The sequence below is a fragment of the Pristiophorus japonicus genome, chromosome 15 (genome assembly GCF_044704955.1).
Source record: "Pristiophorus japonicus isolate sPriJap1 chromosome 15, sPriJap1.hap1, whole genome shotgun sequence".
Lineage (NCBI taxonomy): Eukaryota > Metazoa > Chordata > Chondrichthyes > Pristiophoridae > Pristiophorus > Pristiophorus japonicus.
In genome coordinates this window covers 2453862-2475740 of record NC_091991.1, presented here as the reverse complement: position 1 = coordinate 2475740, position 21879 = coordinate 2453862, and the positions used below count along the sequence as shown (strand labels likewise).

The 21879-nt window shown below is 45.4% G+C and overlaps 1 protein-coding gene across 9 annotated transcripts in view; it reads left to right on the top strand.

Moving 5' to 3' along the window:
- LOC139280562 (POC1 centriolar protein homolog B-like) overlaps positions 1-21879 on the top strand; it is a 121221-nt gene that overhangs the window by 11768 nt on the left and 87574 nt on the right. For 7 of the 9 annotated variants that reach the window (XM_070900058.1, XM_070900064.1, XM_070900063.1 and 4 more), the window contains exon 2: positions 19200-19284. In XM_070900058.1, coding sequence (XP_070756159.1) covers positions 19200-19284 — 85 coding nt within the window. Of the gene's footprint in view, positions 1-17443; positions 17885-19158; positions 19285-21879 lie in introns of those variants that run through there. The other 2 variants (XM_070900061.1, XM_070900062.1) reach the window with 2 other exon arrangements.

Genomic DNA, 21879 nt, shown 5'->3' with positions numbered 1-21879 from the left:
GAGGGTTTTTTTGTTTTATATTTTGTTTTAAAAATATACTTTATTCATATAAAAAAGTTCACGATACATTGGAAAATAGTTCAGTACCTTGCGGTCAGCAATTCCATTTGGATGCTGACAGCAGTTCCATACAATGCACTTGCGTGCATTTCATTTCAAGGTACAGTTTAGTACAATCCGTAAATCACTACATGTAGTACTGTGCAAATAAGGATATTACATGGAGCAGATGAGAACAGGTTTACATTACATTCCAGGATACATTTCAATACCGATCACGAATCACGTAACATGTAGCACTATGCAGATGAAAGCAGTACACGGAACGGATGAAAAGACATTTACATTTCTTTACAAGTTACTAAACAGTGCAGAACTTTCATTATACTTGGCACAACACAGGTGTTTTTCAGTACATGGTGCTCTATGTATACAAGCAGATTAACAAATACAGCCCGAGAGGGGTCTGATTCCATCCCCTGGGTTTACCGTCACAGAATGGCCTTAAACTGTGGCTCTTCCCCATCGTGCCTTTGCGGCGACTGCACCAACCTTTAGTGCATCCCTCAGCACGTACTCCTGGACCTTGGATTGCGCCAGTCTGCAACACTCGGCCGTGACATCTCCTTACTCTGAAAGACCAAGTTTCGGGAAGACCAAAGTGCGTCTTTCACCGAGTTGATGGCTCAGTGTGCATCACTGGGAATAGTCCGCAGAGCACAGAGCCTTGTGTTATGGAGCTGCTTGGGATGAACCTCGACAGCAACCACTGCATCTCCTTCCAGACCTGCCTTGCAAAAGGGCAATCCCAAAGGAGATGGATGATAATCTCGTCCGCACCACAGCTGACTTGGGGCAACGTGCCGTGTCTCTGAAACCCCGGCTGTGCATGAAGGATCTGACAGGTAGGGCCCTCCTCACCACCAACCAAGTTATGTCTTGGTGCTTGTATGAAAGCTCTGGCGATGAGACATTCTGCCAAATGAGTTCGACAGTCTGCTCGGGGAACCACCTGACAGGATCCACCATCTCCTCCTTCCGTAGGGCTTCCAGGACCTTACTTGCCAACCACTGCCTTATGGCCTTGTGGTCAAAGGTGTTTTTCTTGAAAAACTTTTCCACAAAGGACAGGTGGTCAGGCATGGTCCAACTGGTTGGAGTGTTCCACGGCGGCCTGGCCAGATCCATCCTTCGCAACACCGGGGACAGAGAGAATCTCAGCACGTAGTGACACTTGGTGTTTGCGTACCAAGGATCTATGCACAGCTTGATGCAGCCACACATGATGGCCACGTTCGGAACGTCCTTTCCTCCCTTGTCCAGAGATTTGTACATCGTGTCTCTGCGGACACGATCCATTTCGGATCTCCAGACGAAATGGAAGACAGCTCAGGTGACTGCCGCGGCACAGGAGCGAGGCATGGGCCAGACCTGCGCCACATACAACAACACTGAGAGCACCTCACTCCTGCAATGGAGAGGGAGCACAGCTCCCACCATCCCAGTTTCTGTTTGGCTTTAGCGATACGCTCTTTCCAGTTTTTGACGCACGCCCCGTCCACTCCGAACCAGCACCTTCAGGTAATCTGATTTAACAGTGAAGGGAATAAAGGATCGGTCGGCCCAGCTCCCAAAGAACATGGCCTCACTTTTGCTGCGATTAACCTTCGTCCCACAAGCCAGCTCAAGCTGGTCGCAGATTGTGAGCAATCTGCGCAGCGATGTCCGTGTACAGGGAGGTCTTGACCTGAGCGCCTCCGCTGCCTGGGATCGTACCCCCCTCTCATGCCCGCATCCTTCCTGTTGGACTCGGCAAAGGGCTCGATACAGCACACAAACGAGACAGAGGAGAGAGGACAGCCTTGCCTGACTCCAGACCTGATTGGAAAGCTTTCAGTTTCCCACCCGTTGATTAGAACTGTGCTACTGATGTCTGTGTAGAGTAGTTGGATCCAATTGCGGATGCCCTCCCCAAAACCCATCTTGGAGAGCACGTCAATCAGGTACGTGTGTGATATCCTGTCAAAGGCCTTCTCCTGGTCCAGGCTGATTAAGCAGGTGTCCACCCTCCGGTCCCGCACGTAGGCGATCGTTTCCCTGAGTAGCGCGAAGCTATCAGAGATTTTCCTGCCGGGGACAGCGCAGGTCTGATCCAGGTGGATCACCAGCTCCAGAACAGACTTGACCTTGTTTGCGATGACCTTCGACAGGATCTTATAGTCCACATTGAGCAGTGAAATGGGCCGCCAGTTTCTAATTTCCTCCCGCTCCCCCATCTGCTTGTAGATGAGGGTGATGATGCCTTTCCTCATTGATTCTGACATGCTGCCGGCCAGAAGCATACCTCTGTACACTTCCAACAGGTCTGGGCCCATCTAGTCCCAAAGAGCCGAATACAGCTCGACCGGTAAGCCGTCGCTTCCGGGAGTTTTACTCGCCTCGAGGAACTGGATGGCCTTTGTCAGCTCGTCCAGAGTTAACGGATGGTCCAAACTCTCCCGCTCACTTTCGTCCAAGACCTCCGAGATAGATGACAGGAAAGAATGGGAGGCCGCGCGGTCTGCAGGCTTGACGTCGTATAGCCCAGCATAGAAGGATTTGCTGATCCTCAGCACGTCACAGAACCGTCTTCTTCCTTTAGGCTGGTGATCACAGAGCTCCCCTGTGTAACCTTTGGAAGAAGAAACACGAACACATCTTATCCTGCTCGACGGAGCGGACTCTGGAGCAGATGATGATTTTGGAGGACTCTGAGGCAAAGAGCGAGGCTTGCTGGCCCTTCACCTCTTGGAGTTCCTCCGCGACATCGACCCCCCATCGACTGCAGCAGGAGCAGGTTTTGCATACTCTTCTGGAGTTGGGACCATTCCCTCTGTCTCCCTCTCGCCTTCTGAACACCTTTTGAGGATGAAGTTCGTCTTGATTGTTTCCCACCAGTGCATCGGGGAATCAGGGGTTTTACGGTTCTCCAACCGTTGTAATCCCTCTTTAGTTCCTCAGCTTTTTCCGGGGTCAACAGTTTCACGTTCAGCTTCCATATCCCCCTGCCAACTTTCTGGTCTTCCTGTGGGTGACACTCAGCCAATAGGAGGCAGTGGTTGGAGAAGAACACCGGCGTGACGTTGGTGGATTCGACCTTGAGCGTGTGGGACACAAACAGGAAATATATTCTGGAACGGACGGACCCGTCTGGTCTCGACCAGGTGTATCTGCGCGGTACTCTGTCTGCAGGGTTGCTGAAGACAATCGCACAGCTTGGCATCTTTTACCGCGTCCATCAGGAGTTTGGATGTGGTGTCCAGTTTGCTGTCGGCTCTGCTGGATCGTCCAGCTGCAATGATGATGCAGTTGAAATCACCGCCCAGAACGACCGGTCTGGATGTCACCTGCAGCAGTGGGAGCTACTGGAGGAGGGCCAGCAGCTCGTTTGAGAGGCGAGGCATACACATTAATTAACCTTAGAGGAACATTTTAATACAATACATCTGCTACGAGGAGGCGGCCGCCCACCACCTCCTTAACTTCGATGATGGTGAAGTGGTCTCCCCGCAGCAGAATGCCCAGGCCGGAGGAATGGCAATCGTTGCCTCCCGACCAGATGGATGGTCCATCGTGACCACTGCCGGTAACTGCTGACTGCAAGAACAGCAGGTCTACCTTGACCTTGGCGAGGAGCCCCAAGGTGATCACTTCGCTGCTCCCGGTGTCCCTGAGCTGGGATGTGCTGAGCACTTCGCTGCTCCCGGAGCTGGGCTACGCTGGTCGCATTGTGAGTGTTTGGTATGTGGTAGGTAACTGAATAAAACCACAGAAGATGAGTGATATAGAAAAGCGGGAAGCTTCTATTTGATCTTCCACTGCTGTGTCCATATGACCAAGCACTTCATAATGTGGTGTCTAAAAATTAAATACTGCCTGTTAACTTCGAGGACGTGCTCAGATCCAGCTCAATGATTGGATAAAAGTTGTCTTTGTGTTGCCAGTAGGGCTCCAATGTGAAATAAGCTTGGACAAATGAGTCTAGTTCCTAACAGACACGTGGTCATACACAATAGTAAAGGGAACTGGTGTGGAAATTGGAGGAATTCACACTGGTGCAGCGAATTTGTGCTCTTCATAGACTGAGATCAAGGCATCTCTCTCCACAGATACTGCCTGACCTGCTGAGTATTTCCAGTTTTGTGTTTTTATTTCAAGGCATATTGTTTGGGGCTGTACAATGAGAACTTTGTAGGTGGCTGGCAGTGGAAAAGTTAATTGTCAAGGTAGATGGTTCCCATCACTAACATTCTTTATCTTGCTGTGTCAGCTGTGGCTGAGTTAGGAGGTTATGAGTTCAAGCCCCACTCCAAGAACTTGAGCACAAATCTACGCTGACACTCCAGTGCAGCGCTGAGGGAGTGCTGCTCTGTCGGAGGTGCCGTCATTAGGATGAGGATCTTGCAGGATCTTGCGGAGTCATCGTTGGTGATATAACTCCAGCGACTTGAGGTGCCTTCTATACATCGTCCACGCCTCAGATCCATACAGGAGGGCGGGTATTACTACAGCCCTGTAGACCATGAGCTTGGTGGTAGATTTGAGGGCCTGGTCTGAAAACACACTTTTCCTCAGACGGCCGAAGGCTGCACTGGCGCACTGGAGGCGATGCTGAATCTCCACATCAATGTCTGCCTTTGTTGATAAGAGGCTCCCGAGATATGGGAAATGGTCCACGTTGTCCAGGACTGCGCCATGGATCTTGATGATTGGAGGGCAGTGCTGTGCGGTGGTGACCGGCTGGTGGGAGGATCTTTGTCTTACGGATTCCCTGGGAGGTCAGGCGCACCAACATCAGTGTCCTCGACCAGGCTAACATCCCAGTATTGAAGCACTGATCACACTCGATCAGTTTCGCTGGGCAGGCCACATAGTTCGCATGCCAGATACGAGACTCCCTAAGCAAATGCTTTATGCAGAGCTCCTTCATGGTGAATGAGCCAAAGGAGGACAGCGGAAACGTTATAAGGATACCCTCAAAGCTTCCCTGGTAAAGTACGACATCGCCGCTGGGAGACCCTGGCCGAAGATCGCCCGAGGTGGAGAAAGTACATCCGGGAGGGCATTGAGCTCTTAGAGTCTCAACGCAAAGAGCATGAAGAGGCAAAGCGCAGGCAGCGGAAGGAGCGCGCAGTACACCAGCCCCACCGACCCCTTCCCTCGACGAATGTCTGTCCCACCTGTAACCGGGTCTGTGGCTCTCGTATTGGACTGTTCAGCCATCAAGGAACTCACTTTGGGAGTAGAAGCAAGTTTGCCTCGATTCTGAGGGACTGCCTATGATCATTAGGATGAGACCTCAAACCAAGTCTGCTCTCTCAGGTGGATGTAAAAAATCACACGGCGCTATTTCGAAGAAGAGCAGGAAAGTTATCCCTGGTGTCCTAGACAATATTTTTTAAGAAACATAAGAAATAGGAGCAGGAGTAGGCCACCTGGCCCCTCGAGCCTGCTCCACCATTTAATAAGATCATGGCTTATCCCAGATTGAATGAATTTGGGGTTGCTTTCTGCTGATACTGATTCCCCCTATAACTTTTCTGGAGTTGAATATTCTGGCTATTTGACCAATTAATCAACGGGAAAATGGTCAGACAAAAATAATGCTGATTATGTTTGCATCCATAATTCACCCTTTAACAATATATAAGAAATAGGAGCAGAAGTAGACCATTGGCCACTTGAGCCTGTTCTGCCATTTAATAAGATCATCACTGATCTGATCTTGGGCACAGCTCCACTTCCCTGCCTGCTCACCATAACCCTTCACTCCCTTATCGTTCAGGGGCCCAGAAGAGGTGAGGGCCCAGGGGCAGCACGGGCCAGCCCACACTGCGATATGTACAGCAGTTATCATGGGTGACTTTAATCTACAGATTGATTGGACTAACCAAACTGGTAGCAATACGGTGGAGGAGGATTTCCTGGAGTGTATTAGAGATGGTTTTCTAGACCAGTATGTCGATGAACCAACTAGAGGGCTGGCCATCCTAGACGGCTGGCCATCCTAGACTGGGTGATGTGTAATGAGAAAGGACTAATTAGCAATCTTATTGTGCGAGGCCCCTTGGGGAAGAGCGACCATAATATGGTAGAATTCTTTATTAAGATGGAGAGTGACACAGTTAATTCAGAGACTAAGGTCCTGAACTTAAGGAAAGGTAACTTCGATGGTATGAGACGTGAATTGGCTAGAATAGACTGGTGAGTGATACTTAAAGGGTTGATGGTGGATAAGCAATGGCAAACATTTAAAGATCACATGGATGAACTTTAACAATTGTACATCCCTGTCCGGAGTAAAAATAAAACGGGGAAGATGTCTCAACCAAGGCTAACAAGGGAAACTAAGGATAATGTTAAATCCAAGGAAGGGGCATATAAATTGGCCAGAAAAAGCAGGAAACCTGATGGTTGGGAGAATTTTGGAATACAGCAGAGGAGGACAAAGGGTTTAATGAGGAGGCGGAAAATAGAGTCTGAGAGGAAGCTTGCTGGGAACATAAAAACTGACTGCAAAAGCTTCTATAGATATGTGAAGAGAAAAAGATTAGTGAAAACAAACGTAGGTCCCTTGCAGTCAGATTCAGATGAATTTATAATGGGGAACAAAGAAATGGTGGACCAGTTAAACAAATACTTTGGTTCTGTCTTCACGAAGGAAGACACAAATAACCTTCCGGAACCGAGGGTCTAGTGAGAATGAGGAACTGAAGGAAATCCTTATTAGGCGGGAAATTGTGTTAGGGAAATTGATGGAATTGAAGGCCGATAAATCCCTGGGGCCTGATAGTCTGCATCCCAGAGTACTTAAGGTGGCAGCCCTAGAAATAGTGGATGCATTGGTGATCATTTTCCAACAGTCTATCGACTCTGGATTAGTTCTTATGGACTGGAGGGTAGCTAAGGTAACACCACTTTTTTAAGAAAGGAGGGAGAGAAAACAGGTAATTATAGACCGGTTAGCCTGACATTGGTAGTGGGGAAAATGTTGGAATCAATTATTAAAGATGAAATAGCAGCACATTTGGAAAGCAGTGACGGGATCAGTCCAAGTCAGCATGGATTTATGAAAGGGAAATCCTGCTTGACAAATCTTCGATAATTTTTTGAGGGTGTAACTAGTAGAGTGGACAAGGGAGAACCAGTGGATGTGTGGTGTATTTGGACTTTCAAAAGGCTTTTGACAAGGTCCCATACAAGAGATTGGTGTGCAAAATTAAAGCACTGGTATTGGGGGTAAATGTACTGACATGGATAGAGAACTGATTGGCAGACAGGAAGCAGAGAGTCGAGATAAACTGGTCCTTTTCAGAATGGCAGGCAGTGACTAGTGGGGTACCGCAGGGCTCAGTGCTGGGACCCCAGCTATTTACAATATACATTAATGATTTGGATGAGGGAATTGAGTGTAATATCTCCCAAATTTGCAGATGACACTAAGCTGGGTGACGGAGTGAGCTGTGAGGAGGACGCTAAAAGGCTGCAGGGTGACTTTGGACAGGTTAGGTGAGTGGGCAAAAGCGTGGCAGATGCAGTATAATGTGGATAAATGAGAGATCCACTTTGGTGGCAAAAACACGAAGGCAGAATATTATCTGAATGGTGGCAGATTAGGAAAAGGGGAGGTGCAACGAGACCTGGGTGTCATGGTACATCAGTCATTGAAAGTTGGCATGCAGGTTCAGCAGGCGGTGAAGAAGGCAAATGGTATGTTGGCCTTTATAGCTAGGAGATTTGAGTATAGGAGCAGGGACGTCTTATTGCAGTTGTACAGGGCCTTGGTGAGGCCTCACCTGGAATATTGTGTTCAGTTTTGGTCTCTTAATCTGAGGAAGGATGTTCTTGCTATTGAAGGAGTGCAGCGAAGGTTCACCAGACTGATTCCCGGGATGGCAGGACTGAGACATGAGGAGAGATTGGGTCGACTGGGCCTGTATTCACTGGGGTTTACAAGGATGAGAGGGGATCTCATAGAAACATATAAAATTCTAACGGGACTGGACACGTTAGATGCAGGGAGAATGTTCCCGATGTTGGGGAAGTCCAGAACCAGGGGACACAGTCTTAGGATAAGGGGTAGGCCATTTAGGACTGAGATGAGGAGAAACTTCTTCACTGAGTTGTTATCCTGTGGAATTCCCGACCGCAGAAAGTTGTTGATGCCAGTTCATTGGATATATTCAAGAGGGAGTTAGATATGGCCTTTACAGTTAAAGGGATCAAGGGGTATGGAGAGAAAGCAGGAAAGGGGTACTGAGGTAAATGATCAGCCATGACCTTATTGAATGGCGGTGCAGGCTCGAGGTGCCGAATGTCCTACTCCTGCACCTATTTTCTATGTTTCTATGTGCGCGCACTAGATCCATGCAGCAGAGCAGGTCTCCAGTTGTCCTGGTTAACCTTTGCCACTGGACCAAGACCTAGCTCTCTCAAGCCTGTGTGGTGGCTGGTGTGCAACGGTCACCACACGTTAAAAAAATCCAAGCACAGGCATCTTCCACACTTCAACATTTAGTTCGGACCTGGAATTTTAGGTTCTTCATAAAAACACCTGTGAACTTTTTAAAGTGGAAGCAAGTCGTCCTCGATTTGAGGGACTGCCTATGATGATGGCTGATCTGATCATGGACTCAGCTCCACTTCCGTGCCCACTCCCCATAACCCTTTACTCCCTTATCGCTCAAAAATCTGTCTATCCTCCTCAAATATATTCAATGACCCACATTCTACAGCTTTCTGGGGCAGAGAATTCCATAGATTTACAGCACTCAGAAGAAATTTCTTCTCATCTCAGTTTTAAATGGGCGGCACCTTATTCTATGTCCCCTAGTTTTAGTTTCCCCTATGAGTTGAAATATCCTCTCTGCATCCACCTTGTCAAGCCCCCTCATTATCTTATAAGTTTCAATAAGATCACCTCTCATTCTTCTGAACTCCAATGTGTATAGGCCCAACTGACTCAACCTATCCTCATAAGTCAACCCCCTCATCTCCGGACTTAACCTAGTGAACCTCCTCTGAACAGCCAATGCAAGTATATTCTTCCTTAAATATGGAGACCAAAACTCTATGCAGTACTCCAGATGTAGCCTCACCAATACCCTGTACAGTTGTAGCAGGACTTCTCTGCTTTTATACTCCATCCCCCTTGCAATACAAACATAGAAACATAGAAAATAGGTGCAGGAGTAGGCCATTCGGCCCTTCGAGCCTGCACCGCCATTTAATGAGTTCATGGCTGAACATGCAACTTCAAGATCCCATTCCTGCTTTCTCGCCATACCCCTTGATCCCCCTAGTAGTAAGGACTACATCTAACTCATTTTTGAATATATTTAGTGAATTGGCCTCAACAACTTCCTGTGGTAGAGAATTCCACAGGTTCATCACTCTCTGGGTGAAGAAGTTTCTCTTCATCTCGGTCCTAAATGGCTTACCCCTTATCCTTAGACTGTGACCCCTGGTTCTGGACTTCCCCAACATTGGGAACATTCTTCTTGCATCTAACCTGTCTAAACCCATCAGAATTTTAAACATTTCTATGAGATCCCATCTCATTCTTCTGAACTCGTGAATACAAGCCCAGTTGATCCAGTCTTTCTTCATATGTCAGTCTTGCCATCCCGGGAATCAGTCTGGTGAACCTTCGCTGCACTCCCTCAATAGCAAGAATGTCCTTCCTCAAGTTAGGAGACCAAAACTGTACACAATACTCCAGGTGTGGCCTCCCCAAGGTCCTGTACAACTGTAGCAACACCTCCCTGCCCCTGTACTCAAATCCCTTCGCTATGAAGGCCAACATGCCATTTGCTTTCTTAACCGCCTGCTGTACCTGCATGCCAACCTTCAATGACTGATGTACCATGACACCCAGGTCTCGTTGCACCTCTGCTTTTCCTAATCTGTCACCATTCAGATAATAGTCTGTCTCTCTGTTTTTACCACCAAAGTGAATAACCTCACATTTATCCACATTATACTTCATCTGCCATGCATTTTCCCACTCACCTAACCTATCCAAGTCACTCTGCAGCCTCATAGCATCCTCCTCGCAGCTCACACTGCCACCCAACTTAGTGTCATCTGCAAATTTGGAGATACTACATTTAATCCCCTCGTCTAAATCATTAATGTACAATGTAAACAGTTGGGGCCCCAGCACAGAACCTTGCGATACTCCACTAGTCACTGCCTGCCATTCTGAAAAGTCCCCATTTACTCCTACTCTTTGCTTCCTGTCTGCCAACCAGTTCTCAATCCACGTCAGCACACTACCCCCAATCTCATGTGCTTTAACTTTGCACATTAATCTCTTGTGTTGGACCTTGTCGAAAGCCTTCTGAAAGTCCAAATACACCACATCAACTGGTCCCCCCCTTGTCCACTCTACTGGAAACATCCTCAAAAAATTCCAGCAGATTTGTCAAGCATGATTTCCCTTTCACAAATCCATGCTGACTTGGACCTATCATGTCACTTCTTTCCAAATGCGCTGCTATGACATCCTTAATAATTGATTCCATCATTTTACCCACTGCCAATGTCAGGCTGACCGGTCTGTAATTCCCTATTTTCTCTCTCCCTCCTTTTTAAAAAAAATGGGGTTACTTTGGCTACCCTCCACTCCATACGAACTGATCCAGAGTCTATGGAACGTTGGAAAATGATTGTCAATGCATCCGCTATTTCCAAGGCCACCTCCTTAAGTACTCTGGGATGCAGACCATCAGGCCCTGGGGATTTATCGGCCTTCAATCCCATCAATTTCTCCAACACAATTTCCCGACTAATAAGGATTTCCTTCAGTTCCTCCTCCTTACTTGACCCTCTGACCCCTTTTGTATCAGGAAGGTTGTTTGTGTCCTCCTGAGTGAATACCGAACCAAAGTACTTGTTCAATTGGTCTGCCATTTCTTTGTTCCCAGTTATGACTTCCCCTGATTCTGACTGCAGGGAATCTACATTTGTCTTTACTAACCTTTTTCTCTTTACATATCATCTATAGAAGCTTTTGCAGTCCATTTTAATGTTCCCTGCAAGCTTCCTCTCGTACTCTATTTTCCCTGCCCTAATCAAACCTTTGTCCTCCTCTGCTGAGTTCTAAATTTATCCCAGTTCCCGGGTTCGCTGCTATTTCTGGCCAATTTGTATGCCTTTTCCTTGGCTTTAATACTATCCCTGATTTCCCTTGATGGCCACGGTTGAGCCACCTTCCCTTTTTTATTTTTACACCAGACAGGGATGCACAATTGTTGTAGTTCATCCATGCGGCCTCTAAATGTCTGCCATTACCCATCCACTGTCAACCCCTTAAGTATCATTTGCCAATCTATCCTAGCCAATTCACGCCTCATACCTTCAAAGTTACCCTTCTTTAAGTTCTGGACCATGGTCTCTGAATTAACTGTTTCATTCTCCATCCTACTGTAGAATTCCACCATATTATGGTCACTCTTCCCCAAGGAGCCTCGCACAACGAGATTGCTAATTAATCCTCTCTCATTACACAACACCCAGTCTAAGATGGCCTCCCCCCTAGTTGGTTCCTCGACATATTGGTCTAGAAAACTATCCCTTATGCACTCCAGGAAATCCTCCTCCACCGTATTGTTTCCAGTTTGGTTAGCCCAATCTATATGCATATTAAAGTCACCCATGATAACTGCTGCACCTTTATTGCATGCACCCCTAATTTCCTGTTTGAACAAGTACTTTGGTTCGGTATTCACTAAGGAGGACACAAACAACCTACCGGATATAAAAGGTGTCAGAGGGTCTAGTAAGGAGGAGGAACTGAGGGAAATCCTTATTAGTCGGGAAATTGTGTTGGGGAAATTGATGGGATTGAAGGCCGATAAATCCCCAGGGCCTGGTGGACTGCATCCCAGAGTACTTAAGGAGGTGGCCTTGGAAATAGCGGATGCATTGACAGTCATTTTCCAACATTCCATTGACTCTGGATCAGTTCCTATGGAGTGGAGGGTAGCCAATGTAACCCCACTTTTTAAAAAAGGAGGGAGAGAGAAAACAGGGAATTATAGACCGGTCAGCCTGACCTCAGTAGTGGGTAAAATGATGGAATCAATTATTAAGGATGTCATCGCAGCGCATTTGGAAAGAGGTGACATGATAGGTCCAAGTCAGCATGGATTTGTGAAAGGGAAATCATGCTTGACAAATCTTCTGGAATTTTTTGAGGATGTTTCCAGTAGAGTGGACAAGGGAGAACCAGTTGATGTGGTATATTTGGACTTTCAGAAGGCTTTCGACAAGGTCCCACACAAGAGATTAATGTGCAAAGTTAAAGCATATGGGATTGGGGGTAGTGTGCTGACATGTATTGAGAACTGGTTGTCAGACAGGAAGCAAAGAGTAGGAGTAAATGGGTACTTTTCAGAATGGCAGGCAGTGACTAGTGGGGTATCGCAAGGTTCTGTGCTGGGGCCTCAGCTGTTTACACTGTACATTAATGATTTAGACGAGGGGATTAAATGTAGTATCTCCAAATTTGCAGATGACACTAAGTTGGGTGGCAGTGTGAGCTGCGAGGAGAATGCTATGAGGCTGCAGAGTGACTTGGATAGGTCAGGTGAGTGGGCAAATGCATGGCAGATGAAGTATAATGTGGATAAATGTGAGGTTATCCACTTTGGTGGTAAAAACAGAGAGAGACAGACTATTATCTGAATGGTGACAGATTAGGAAAAGGAGAGGTGCAACGAGACCTGGGTGTCATGGTACATCAGTCATTGAAGGTTGGCATGCAGGTACAGCAGGCGGTTAAGAAAGCAAATGGCATGTTGGCCTTCATAGCAAGGGGATTTGAGTACAGGGGCAGGGAGGTGTTGCTACAGTTGTACAGGGCCTTGGTGAGGCCACACCTGGTGTATTGTGTATAGTTTTGGTCTCCTAACTTGAGGAAGGACATTCTTGCTATTGAGGGAGTGCAGCGAAGGTTCACCAGACTGATTCCCGGGATGGTGAGACTGACCTATCAAGAAAGACTGGATCAATTGGGCTTGTATTCACTGGAGTTCAGAAGAATGAGAGGGGACCTCATAGAAACATTAAAATTCTGACGGGTTTAGACAGGTTGGATGCAAGAAGAATGTTCCAAATGTTGGGGAAGTCCAGAACCAGGGGTCACAGTCTAAGGATAAGGGGTAAGCCATTTAGGACCGAGATGAGGAGAAACTTCTTCACCCAGAGAGTGGTGAACCTGTGGAATTCTCTACCACAGAAAGTAGTTGAGGCCAATTCACTAAATATGAGTTAGATGTAGTCCTTACTACTAGGGGGATCAAGGGATATGGCGAGAAAGCAGGAAGGGGGTACTGAATTTGCATGTTCAGCCATGAACTCATTGAATGGCGGTGCAGGCTCGAAGGGCCGAATGGCCTACTCCTGCACCTATTTTCTATGTTTCTATGATGCCCTCCCCAACATCACTACTACTGTTTGGAGGTCTGTACACAACTCCCACTAGCGTTTTCTGCCCCTTGGTATTCCGTAGCTCCACCCATACCGATTCCACATCATCCAAGCTAATGTCTTTCCTTACAATTGCATTAATTTCCTCTTTAACCAGCAACCGCCACTCCGTCTCCTTTTCCTTTCTGTCTATCCTTCCTAAATGTTCAATACCCTTGAATGTTGAGTTCCCAGCCTTGGTCACCCATGTCTCCGTGATGCCAACCACATCGTATCCGTTAACTACTATCTGCACAGTTAATTCATCCACCTTATTCCGAATACTCCTCGCATTGAGGCACAGAGCCTTCATGCTTGCCTTTTTAACACACTTGGACCCTTGAGAATTTTGCTGCAAAGTGGCCCTTTTTGTTTTTTGCCTTGGGTTTCTCTACCCTCCACTTTTACTCATCTCCTTTCTGTCTTTTGTTTCTGTCTCCATTTTGTTTCCCTCTGTCTCCCTGCATTGGTTCCCATCCCCCTGCCATATTAGTTTAACTCCTCCCCAACAGCACTAGCAAACACTCCTCCTATGACATTGGTTCCGGTCCTGCCCAGGTGCAGACCATCCGGTTTGTATTGGTCCCACCTCCCCCAGAACCGGTTCCAATGCCCCAGGAATTTGAATCCCTCCCTGCTGCACCACTGCTCAAGCCACGTATTCATTTGAGCTATCCTGCGATTCCTACTCTGACTAGCACGTGGCACTGGTAGCAATCCCGAGATTACTACTTTTGAGGTCCTACTTTTTAATTTAGCACCCAGCTCCTTAAATTCATCTCGTAGGACCTCATCCCGTTTTTTACCTATATCGTTGGTACCAATGTGCACCACGACAACTGGCTGTTCACCCTCCCTTTTCAGAATGTCCTGCACCCGCTCCGAGACATCCTTGACCCTTGCATCAGGGAGGCAACATATACCATCCTAGAGTCTTGGTTGCGGCCGCAGAAACGCCTATCCATTCCCCTCACAATTGAATCCCGTATCACTATTGCTCTCCCACTCTTTTTCCTGCCCTCCTGTGCAGCAGAGCCAGCCACGGTTCCATGAACTTGGCTGCTGCTGCTCCCCCCTGATGAGTCATCCCCCTCAACAGTACTCCAAGCGGTGTATCTGTTTTGCAGGGGGATGACCGCAGTGGATCCCTGCGCTACCTTCCTTGCACTGCAACATTCTTGCACTGCAACATTCCCTTGGCCTTCCTGATTACTTGCTGTACCTGCATAATCACTTGGCATTTCATGCACAAGGACCCCCAGGTCTCTCTCTACTGGAACACTTTGCAATTTTTCTCCATTTAAATTATAATTTGCATTTCTATTATTTCTGCCAAAGTGGAGAACCTCACATTTTCTCACATTTTACTCCATCTGCCAAATTTTTGCCCACTCACTTAGCCTACCTATATCCCTTTGCACATTTTTTGTGTCCTCTCAATTTGCTTTCCCACTCATCTTTGTATCATCAGCAAACTTGGCTACAATACACTCGGTCCCTTCATCCAAGTCATTAATATGGATTGTAAATAGTTGAGGACCCAGCACTAATCTATGCAGCACCCCAACAGTTACAACCGGAAAATTACCTATTTATCCCGATTCTGTTTTCTGTTAGTTAACCAATCCTGTATCCATGCTAATATATTATCTCCAACCCCATGAACTTTGCAGTAACCTCTGATGTGGCACCTTCTCGAATGCCTTCTGGAAATCCAAATACACCACATCCACTGGTTCCCCCTTATCCCCCCTGCTCGTTTTATCCTCAAAGAACTCCAGTAAATTTGTCAAATATGATTTCCCCCCTTTCATGAAACCATGCTGACTCTGCTTGATTGAATCATCCTTTTCCAAATGTCCCGCTACTGCTACCTTAATAATGGACTTCAGAATTTTCCCAATGACAGATGTCAGGCTAACTGGTCTTTGTCTGCCTCCTTTTTTAAATAGGGGCATTACATTTGCGGTTTTCCAATCCGCTTGGACCACCTCAGAATCCAGAGAATTTTGGTAGATTACAACCAATGCATCCACTATCTCTGCAGCCACTTCTCTTAAGACCCTAGGATGTAAGCCATCTGGTCCAGGGGACTTGCCCGCCTTTAGTCCCATTATTTTACCTATTACTATTTCATTAGTGATTGTATTAAGTTCCTCCCTACCGATAGCCCCTTGATTATCCACTATTGGGATGTTCTTAGTGTCTTCTACCGTGAAGACTGATACAAAATATTTGTTCAACATCTCTGCCATTTCCCTGTTCTCCATTATTAATTCCCCAGTCTCATCCTCCAGGGGACCAACATTTACTTTAGCCACTCTTTTCCTTTTTATGTACCTGTAGAACCTCTTACTATCTGTCAATCAACTTAACTTAAAAACAGATTATCTGGTCATTATCACATTGCTGTTTGTGGGAGCTTGCTGTGTGCAAGTTGGCTGTGCATTTCCTACATTACAACAGTGACTGTACTTCAAAAATACTTCATTGGCTGTAAAGCCCTTTGAGACGTCCGGTGGTCGTGAAAGGCGCTATATAAATCCAAGTCTTTTCTTTAATAAGCATTAATCCACAGAACTTTAAAAATTTAAATAAGTGTTTTATGCATTTCCTGCCTTTGAACTCGACTTAATTTACAGTAAGCCTTTTCCTTCTGGTGTCTGCTGCTAAACACAACATTGTGGCCTGTAAATCCGCAGTAAAGAGCAAAGACAAACAGACAAGTTTAGTGACACTATCCAGGCAAAATGGCTGATATTTCCAGCGTCAACAAGGCCAACGCTGAGCAAGCCACAAAAGGCAGTATAAGTCTAACTAACCCCTCTGCCCTAAAGTTCATTTATCCACGTGTTGGGATAAATTTGAGGGGGGAAACAAAGACCAACAACAATCAAGATTAAGGACAAGCTATCATCATCATCTTAGGCGGTCCCTCGTATTGAGGATAACTTGCTTCCACCCAAAAGGGATGAGTTCCCAGATGTCTCCATGAAGGACCTAATATTCCAGGTCCGAACTACATGTTGAAGGGTGGAAGATGCCTGTGTGTGGATTTTTTTAACGTATGGTGACCGTTGCACACCAGCCACCCACACGGGTTTGACAGAGCTAGGTCTTGGTCCAGTGGCACGGGTTAACCAAGACAACTGGAAACCAGCTCTGTTGCACGAACCTAGTGCGTGCACACATCGCAGTGTGGGCTGGCCTGTGCTGCTGCTGCCCCTGGGTCCTCGCCTCTTCTGGGCCCTGAACGCGCTCCTTTCCTGAGCTCCGATCACATCCCTGTACAATCTCTCGTCGCTCCTTCGCCCCGACAGTGCCGAATGCCGGGTGTGCTGCCGCCACACTCTTTAAGGCCCCGACCTGCCTCACAGGTCGGGCCGCGCCGCAAGGACAAGCTACAGATCTTTCTCAAGACACATAATTGCTGACACATCTGGAAAATAGTCCCCGTATGTTCTTCTGTACTCCACTAGAGACAGATCAGAAGACATTGCTGGGCTTCTACAGATGTACTTGGGGTAATGCTTGTTCTAGGTCAGTTATCAGAGAGTTTGTGACAATTAAGACCAATTGAAATCCTTTCCCTCAAAATACCCGAAACAGCCAACATCACCACGACACGCACTTCCAACACTAGTACATGTTATCTGATTGAAATGACACAACACTTCTGTAAGCCAGATTGAGATGTCCTTCAAAGGAATATTACTTGAGAAATAAATGCATTTCATTTTTTTCATTTTGATACGAGGTTAGAGGCTAAATAAAACTCCTTTTAATCCCAAAATAGCCTTTCATCTCAAAATTGACAGCCTTGTATCCTCTAAGAGTGAAAGAGATTGTAATATGGGCTGCTCTGCAATCCTTGAAGACCGCATTGCAGAGATAAACTTAACTGACTCAGTGTTGGAAAATGTAACTCGTTCAGATTATTAACCAGTCGTATACCTTTGAGAGACAGTTGTAGTCTTGCAGTGTTCTGTTTTGCTTTGTGTTGTGTCTATTCTTTAAAATGTTGGCCTTGATTCAGGTAGTTGTTTAACCTATAATGATCACAATGTGACTGAGTAAATGTAAAAAAGTTCCAATTGTGGCGGCTCAGTTACAATATAATTAAAATTCCACAAAAAATACCATGGCCCGTAATTTGCGGCCAGCAGCAAAGCGAAGGCATTCACCGCTGGCCCCGAAGTACGCATCGCACAAGGATCGCGCAATCTCCGTGTCAAGAACTTGGGGTTTTCCGACCTTCAATTCAATTCAAAGAGCTGTAGTGGGGATTCCTTTGTGTGAGGTGCTGTGTCGTCAACATACTGCCTGAGCAGCCAATCAAAAGGCAGAATTCGCACAGACAGCGAACAAGGAAGTGAGTAAGCTCTTAAAATTCCATCTTTTTTTAAATAGAACAAAAGAAAGATTGGGGCTCTCACATGGGGAAAAGGCAAACCTGAAATAACGATGCACAAACTTAAATTAAAAAAAAATATTGTTGAAAAGTTCCTTTTATTTTTATTAAAATGGACAAATTTCACGTTGCACAAAATTAAAATTAGCTTTCCGGTCACTTAACATTTGTTTAGCAGTCGATACGCTGTTGAAACTCCAGTTACACTGCATCCCTTTGGGTCTAACTTTTAGTGGGGGATTTAACAGCGTGAGTACTGCAGAAGAGCCAAAGTTTTTGTTAGTTTTGTGTCAGAGCAGTAAATGACAGACCGCAACTTGGGGATCTGTGTATGCACCAAATCCCAAAGTTGCAGTCAGTTTCAAAGGTGGAATGCCGGCGAACTCTGCCAGTTCGCCCTCATCCCGACCGCAAATTCCGGGTCTATATAAAAACTTATAGCACCATCCTGTAGCACCATCTACAGGCTATGAGAGGAAAGGCTGCAGAAAGAGACGGGTGTGTAAATTCTGGGTTATCAAAACCCGGTGACATTTTGCTTATAAGTATAAAGAACTGCTAACTAAAGTTACAATTGAAATTTTGAAATTCCTCGAACTGCACTTTAATCAGTATTTTCCCCACACACAGTTTAAAAAGTTTAATATAAGATTTGTGATTTGTATGAACTGAATATAAGAAGTTTTAAAAAAACTTTATAGCATGTTAACTGTGTGATCAGAGCAAGTTTTCTTCATTTTTGCTTTCACTTTACCTAATATGCAAGCTATCAATTAGCTCTAAGATGCTGTATAGTTTGATATCTTGGCTAATGTCAAAAATAAAGCCATATAATCTGATAAATTGATTTGTATTATGAGACAAAATGTTACCTTGTGGTTAGTTTTGATATTGTTTTGCACAACATACCGACTTGTGAGTATTGTACAAATGTTTTTTTAACTTGGGTATAATCAATTTCTTCAGCCAACAATATTTTGTTCAAGCACCATAATTGTATGGGGTTTTGGGAAGCTTTGATGGAATTGTTGCTGAAGAAATTGAATATCATTCTTATTGGTTGAATTAAGTCAGTGAGATGAGCAATAAAGATGCAGTATCACAACATTTGAAATGAGAATCATAAAATCACAATTAGCAAAAAGACCATAAAAGGTCATTTAAAAAAAAATTGGGCAAAGTGTTTAGTTTTCAGTAAAAATGACCAGTTTTAACTCTGTGTATTTGATCACCAGCAATGGAATAAGGTGAGATATTTGTGCTTTTAATGTCCTAGGAGGATCCAAGCTTGGAAAACAACTTTAAAGGTCATAAAGATGTGGTCACCAGTGTTGATTTTAACCCAAACAGCAAGCAGCTAGGTAAGTACTGGATATTTTACACTGTATCTCATAGAAATTTAAGCAGAGAGTGACAGCATTTTGGTCCATGATACCTGTGCCACAGGTGGCTCAACAGTTTGGGGACTATTCTAGTCCTATTTCCCCCACCCCCGGCTTTCCCTGTATCCTTAAGTTTAAGCGCCTTGGCACCTCCCAAACCTGCGATCTCTACCACCTAGAAGGACAACGGCAGCAGGTGCATGGGAACACCATCATCTCCACGTTCCCCTCCAAGTCACACACTATCCTACCATCCTAACTTGGAATATATCAGCCCTTCCTTCATCGTCGCCGGGTCAAAATCCTGGAACTCCCTCCCTAACAGCACTCTGGGAATACCTTCAGCGGTTCAAGAAGGCGGCTCACCACCACCTTCTCAAGGGGCAATTAGGGATGAGCAATAAATGCCGGCCTTGGCAGCGACACCCACATCCCGTGAATTAATTTTTTTTTAAAGCAAGTTGTTATATATCATAGTAAGGCCCTCATAAATGTTATGAATCGACTTCAATAGTTTCTTGTAATGTATTCCATATTTTTGAGCAACAAAAATTCTTAATCTCGTTTGTGAATCTAATATTATACCCAAGTTTATACCCATTTCTTACCAATCAAAATCTTTCACTATTTATTTAATTGTATGGTTTTGGGAGGCTTTGATGCCATTGTAGTTGTGGTAATTGAATATTATTCTTATTGATTGAATTGAGTCAAGTTAAGTGAAATAAGCAATAAAGATGCAGTATCACAATATTTTAAGTTAAAATCATTGGGCCCAAGTTTCCACAGGATAAAAAACGGGCGCCCCTCCGAGCTGGGCGCCCGTTTTTCGCGCCTAAAACGGCGCCTAAAAAAAACCTCGCAATTCTAGAGCGTTCAGCAGCTCCTTGTCTGCCTGGCGCGGTGCACAGGGGGGCGGAGCCTACACTCGCGCCGATTTTGTAAGTGGGAGGGGGCGGGTACTATTTAAATTAGTTTTTTTTCCTGCTGGCAACGCTGCGCGTTGGAGCGTTCGCACATGCTCAGTGTGAAAAAAACATTGGCACTCGCCCATTTTTGTAGTTCTTTGTAGCTGTTTAATTTTTGAACATTTTTTTAATAAAAGCACATTAGCACTTGCAGCCTTCTCACTGTGTCCTCCCCCCCCCCCCCCCGCGGGAACGAAGCGGCTGTTTAATTCCCCCCCCCCCCCCCCCACGGGAGCGAAGCGGCTGTTTAATTCCCCCCCCCCCCGCGGGAACGAACGGCTGCAGAATTTTCCGTGCCTGAAGCACTTTCACACAGGTAGGAAGATGGTTTATTTAATCTTTTCTTGGCTTATAAATGTTTATTCAGGTTGGATTTATTTGTATAATATTTGTAGAAGTATAAATAAGGATTTATTGTAGAATTTAATGACTTCCCTTCCCCCCACCTCGTTCTGGACGCCTAATTTGTAACCTGCGCCTGATTTTTTAATGTGTAGAACAGGTTTTTTCAGTTCTACAAAAATCTTCACTTGCTCCATTCTACTTTAGTTTGGAGTACGTTTTCACTGTGGAAACTTTCAAATCAGGCGTCAGTGGCCGGACACGCCCCCTTTTGAAGAAAAAATTCTGTTCCAAAGTAGAACTGTTCTAACTGACTAGAACCGCAGAAAAAAAAATGTGGAGAATTGCGATTTCTAAGATAGTCCGTTCTCCACCAGTTGCTCCTAAAAATCAGGCGCAAATCATGTGGAAACTTGGGCCCTTTAAATCACAATTAGCAGAAAGACCATAAAAGAGAAGGTTGAGCTGTGATAGGATTGTAGATAATGTAAACCAAGACCGGCTATTTCACCTTGTCTAGAATAGTAGAACCAGAGGACACAACTTCAAGGGGGGTATATTCAAAACTATTCTATGGAAACATTATTTCAATGAGTGAGTGGTTGATTTGTGGAACAGACTCCCTAGGGAGACGGTGGAAGCAGTTCGTATTAATTAATTCAAATCCAAATTAGATAGATTTCTTTCAGAAAATAATATTTTGGGATACAGTATATGAGTCATTTGAGACATGACGTGGTAAGTGTAGCAGGCGTGGGAGGAACAGATAACTTTGGTTCCCAAAAGCTCTCCACCACTGGAGTTTTCCTCACCTCATGTCTGAGTCTATTGTAGACTCATTTGTAGAGATTGGTTGCTATGAATAATCAAAAACTCCATTATCGTTGTCATGTGACTAAAAGGATGGTAGAAGCTGAGCTAGAGGGACCTTGGGTCTTTCTTCGTCTAACCTTTAAATGCTCCTTTATGTGAAGGTGAAAATAATAGATTACAGGCGGATCTAGATGAAATGGGGGAATGAACCCATATCTGGCAGGTTGCAAGCCCAAGGCTACTGGATAGGAGAAGGACCTCTGATATTTGGAAGTCTGTGACCAGTGAAACAAAGCTATTGTAAAAGCACAGGAAGTGTTAGGATAACTTGATCATGGGATAATTAAAAATAAAACAAGAAATACTATCCTTTCTCTGAGGCTGTGATCAGGCCACTTCTAGACGCCTGTGTCCAATTTCTGTCTCCTAACATGGTGAATAATATAAGAGC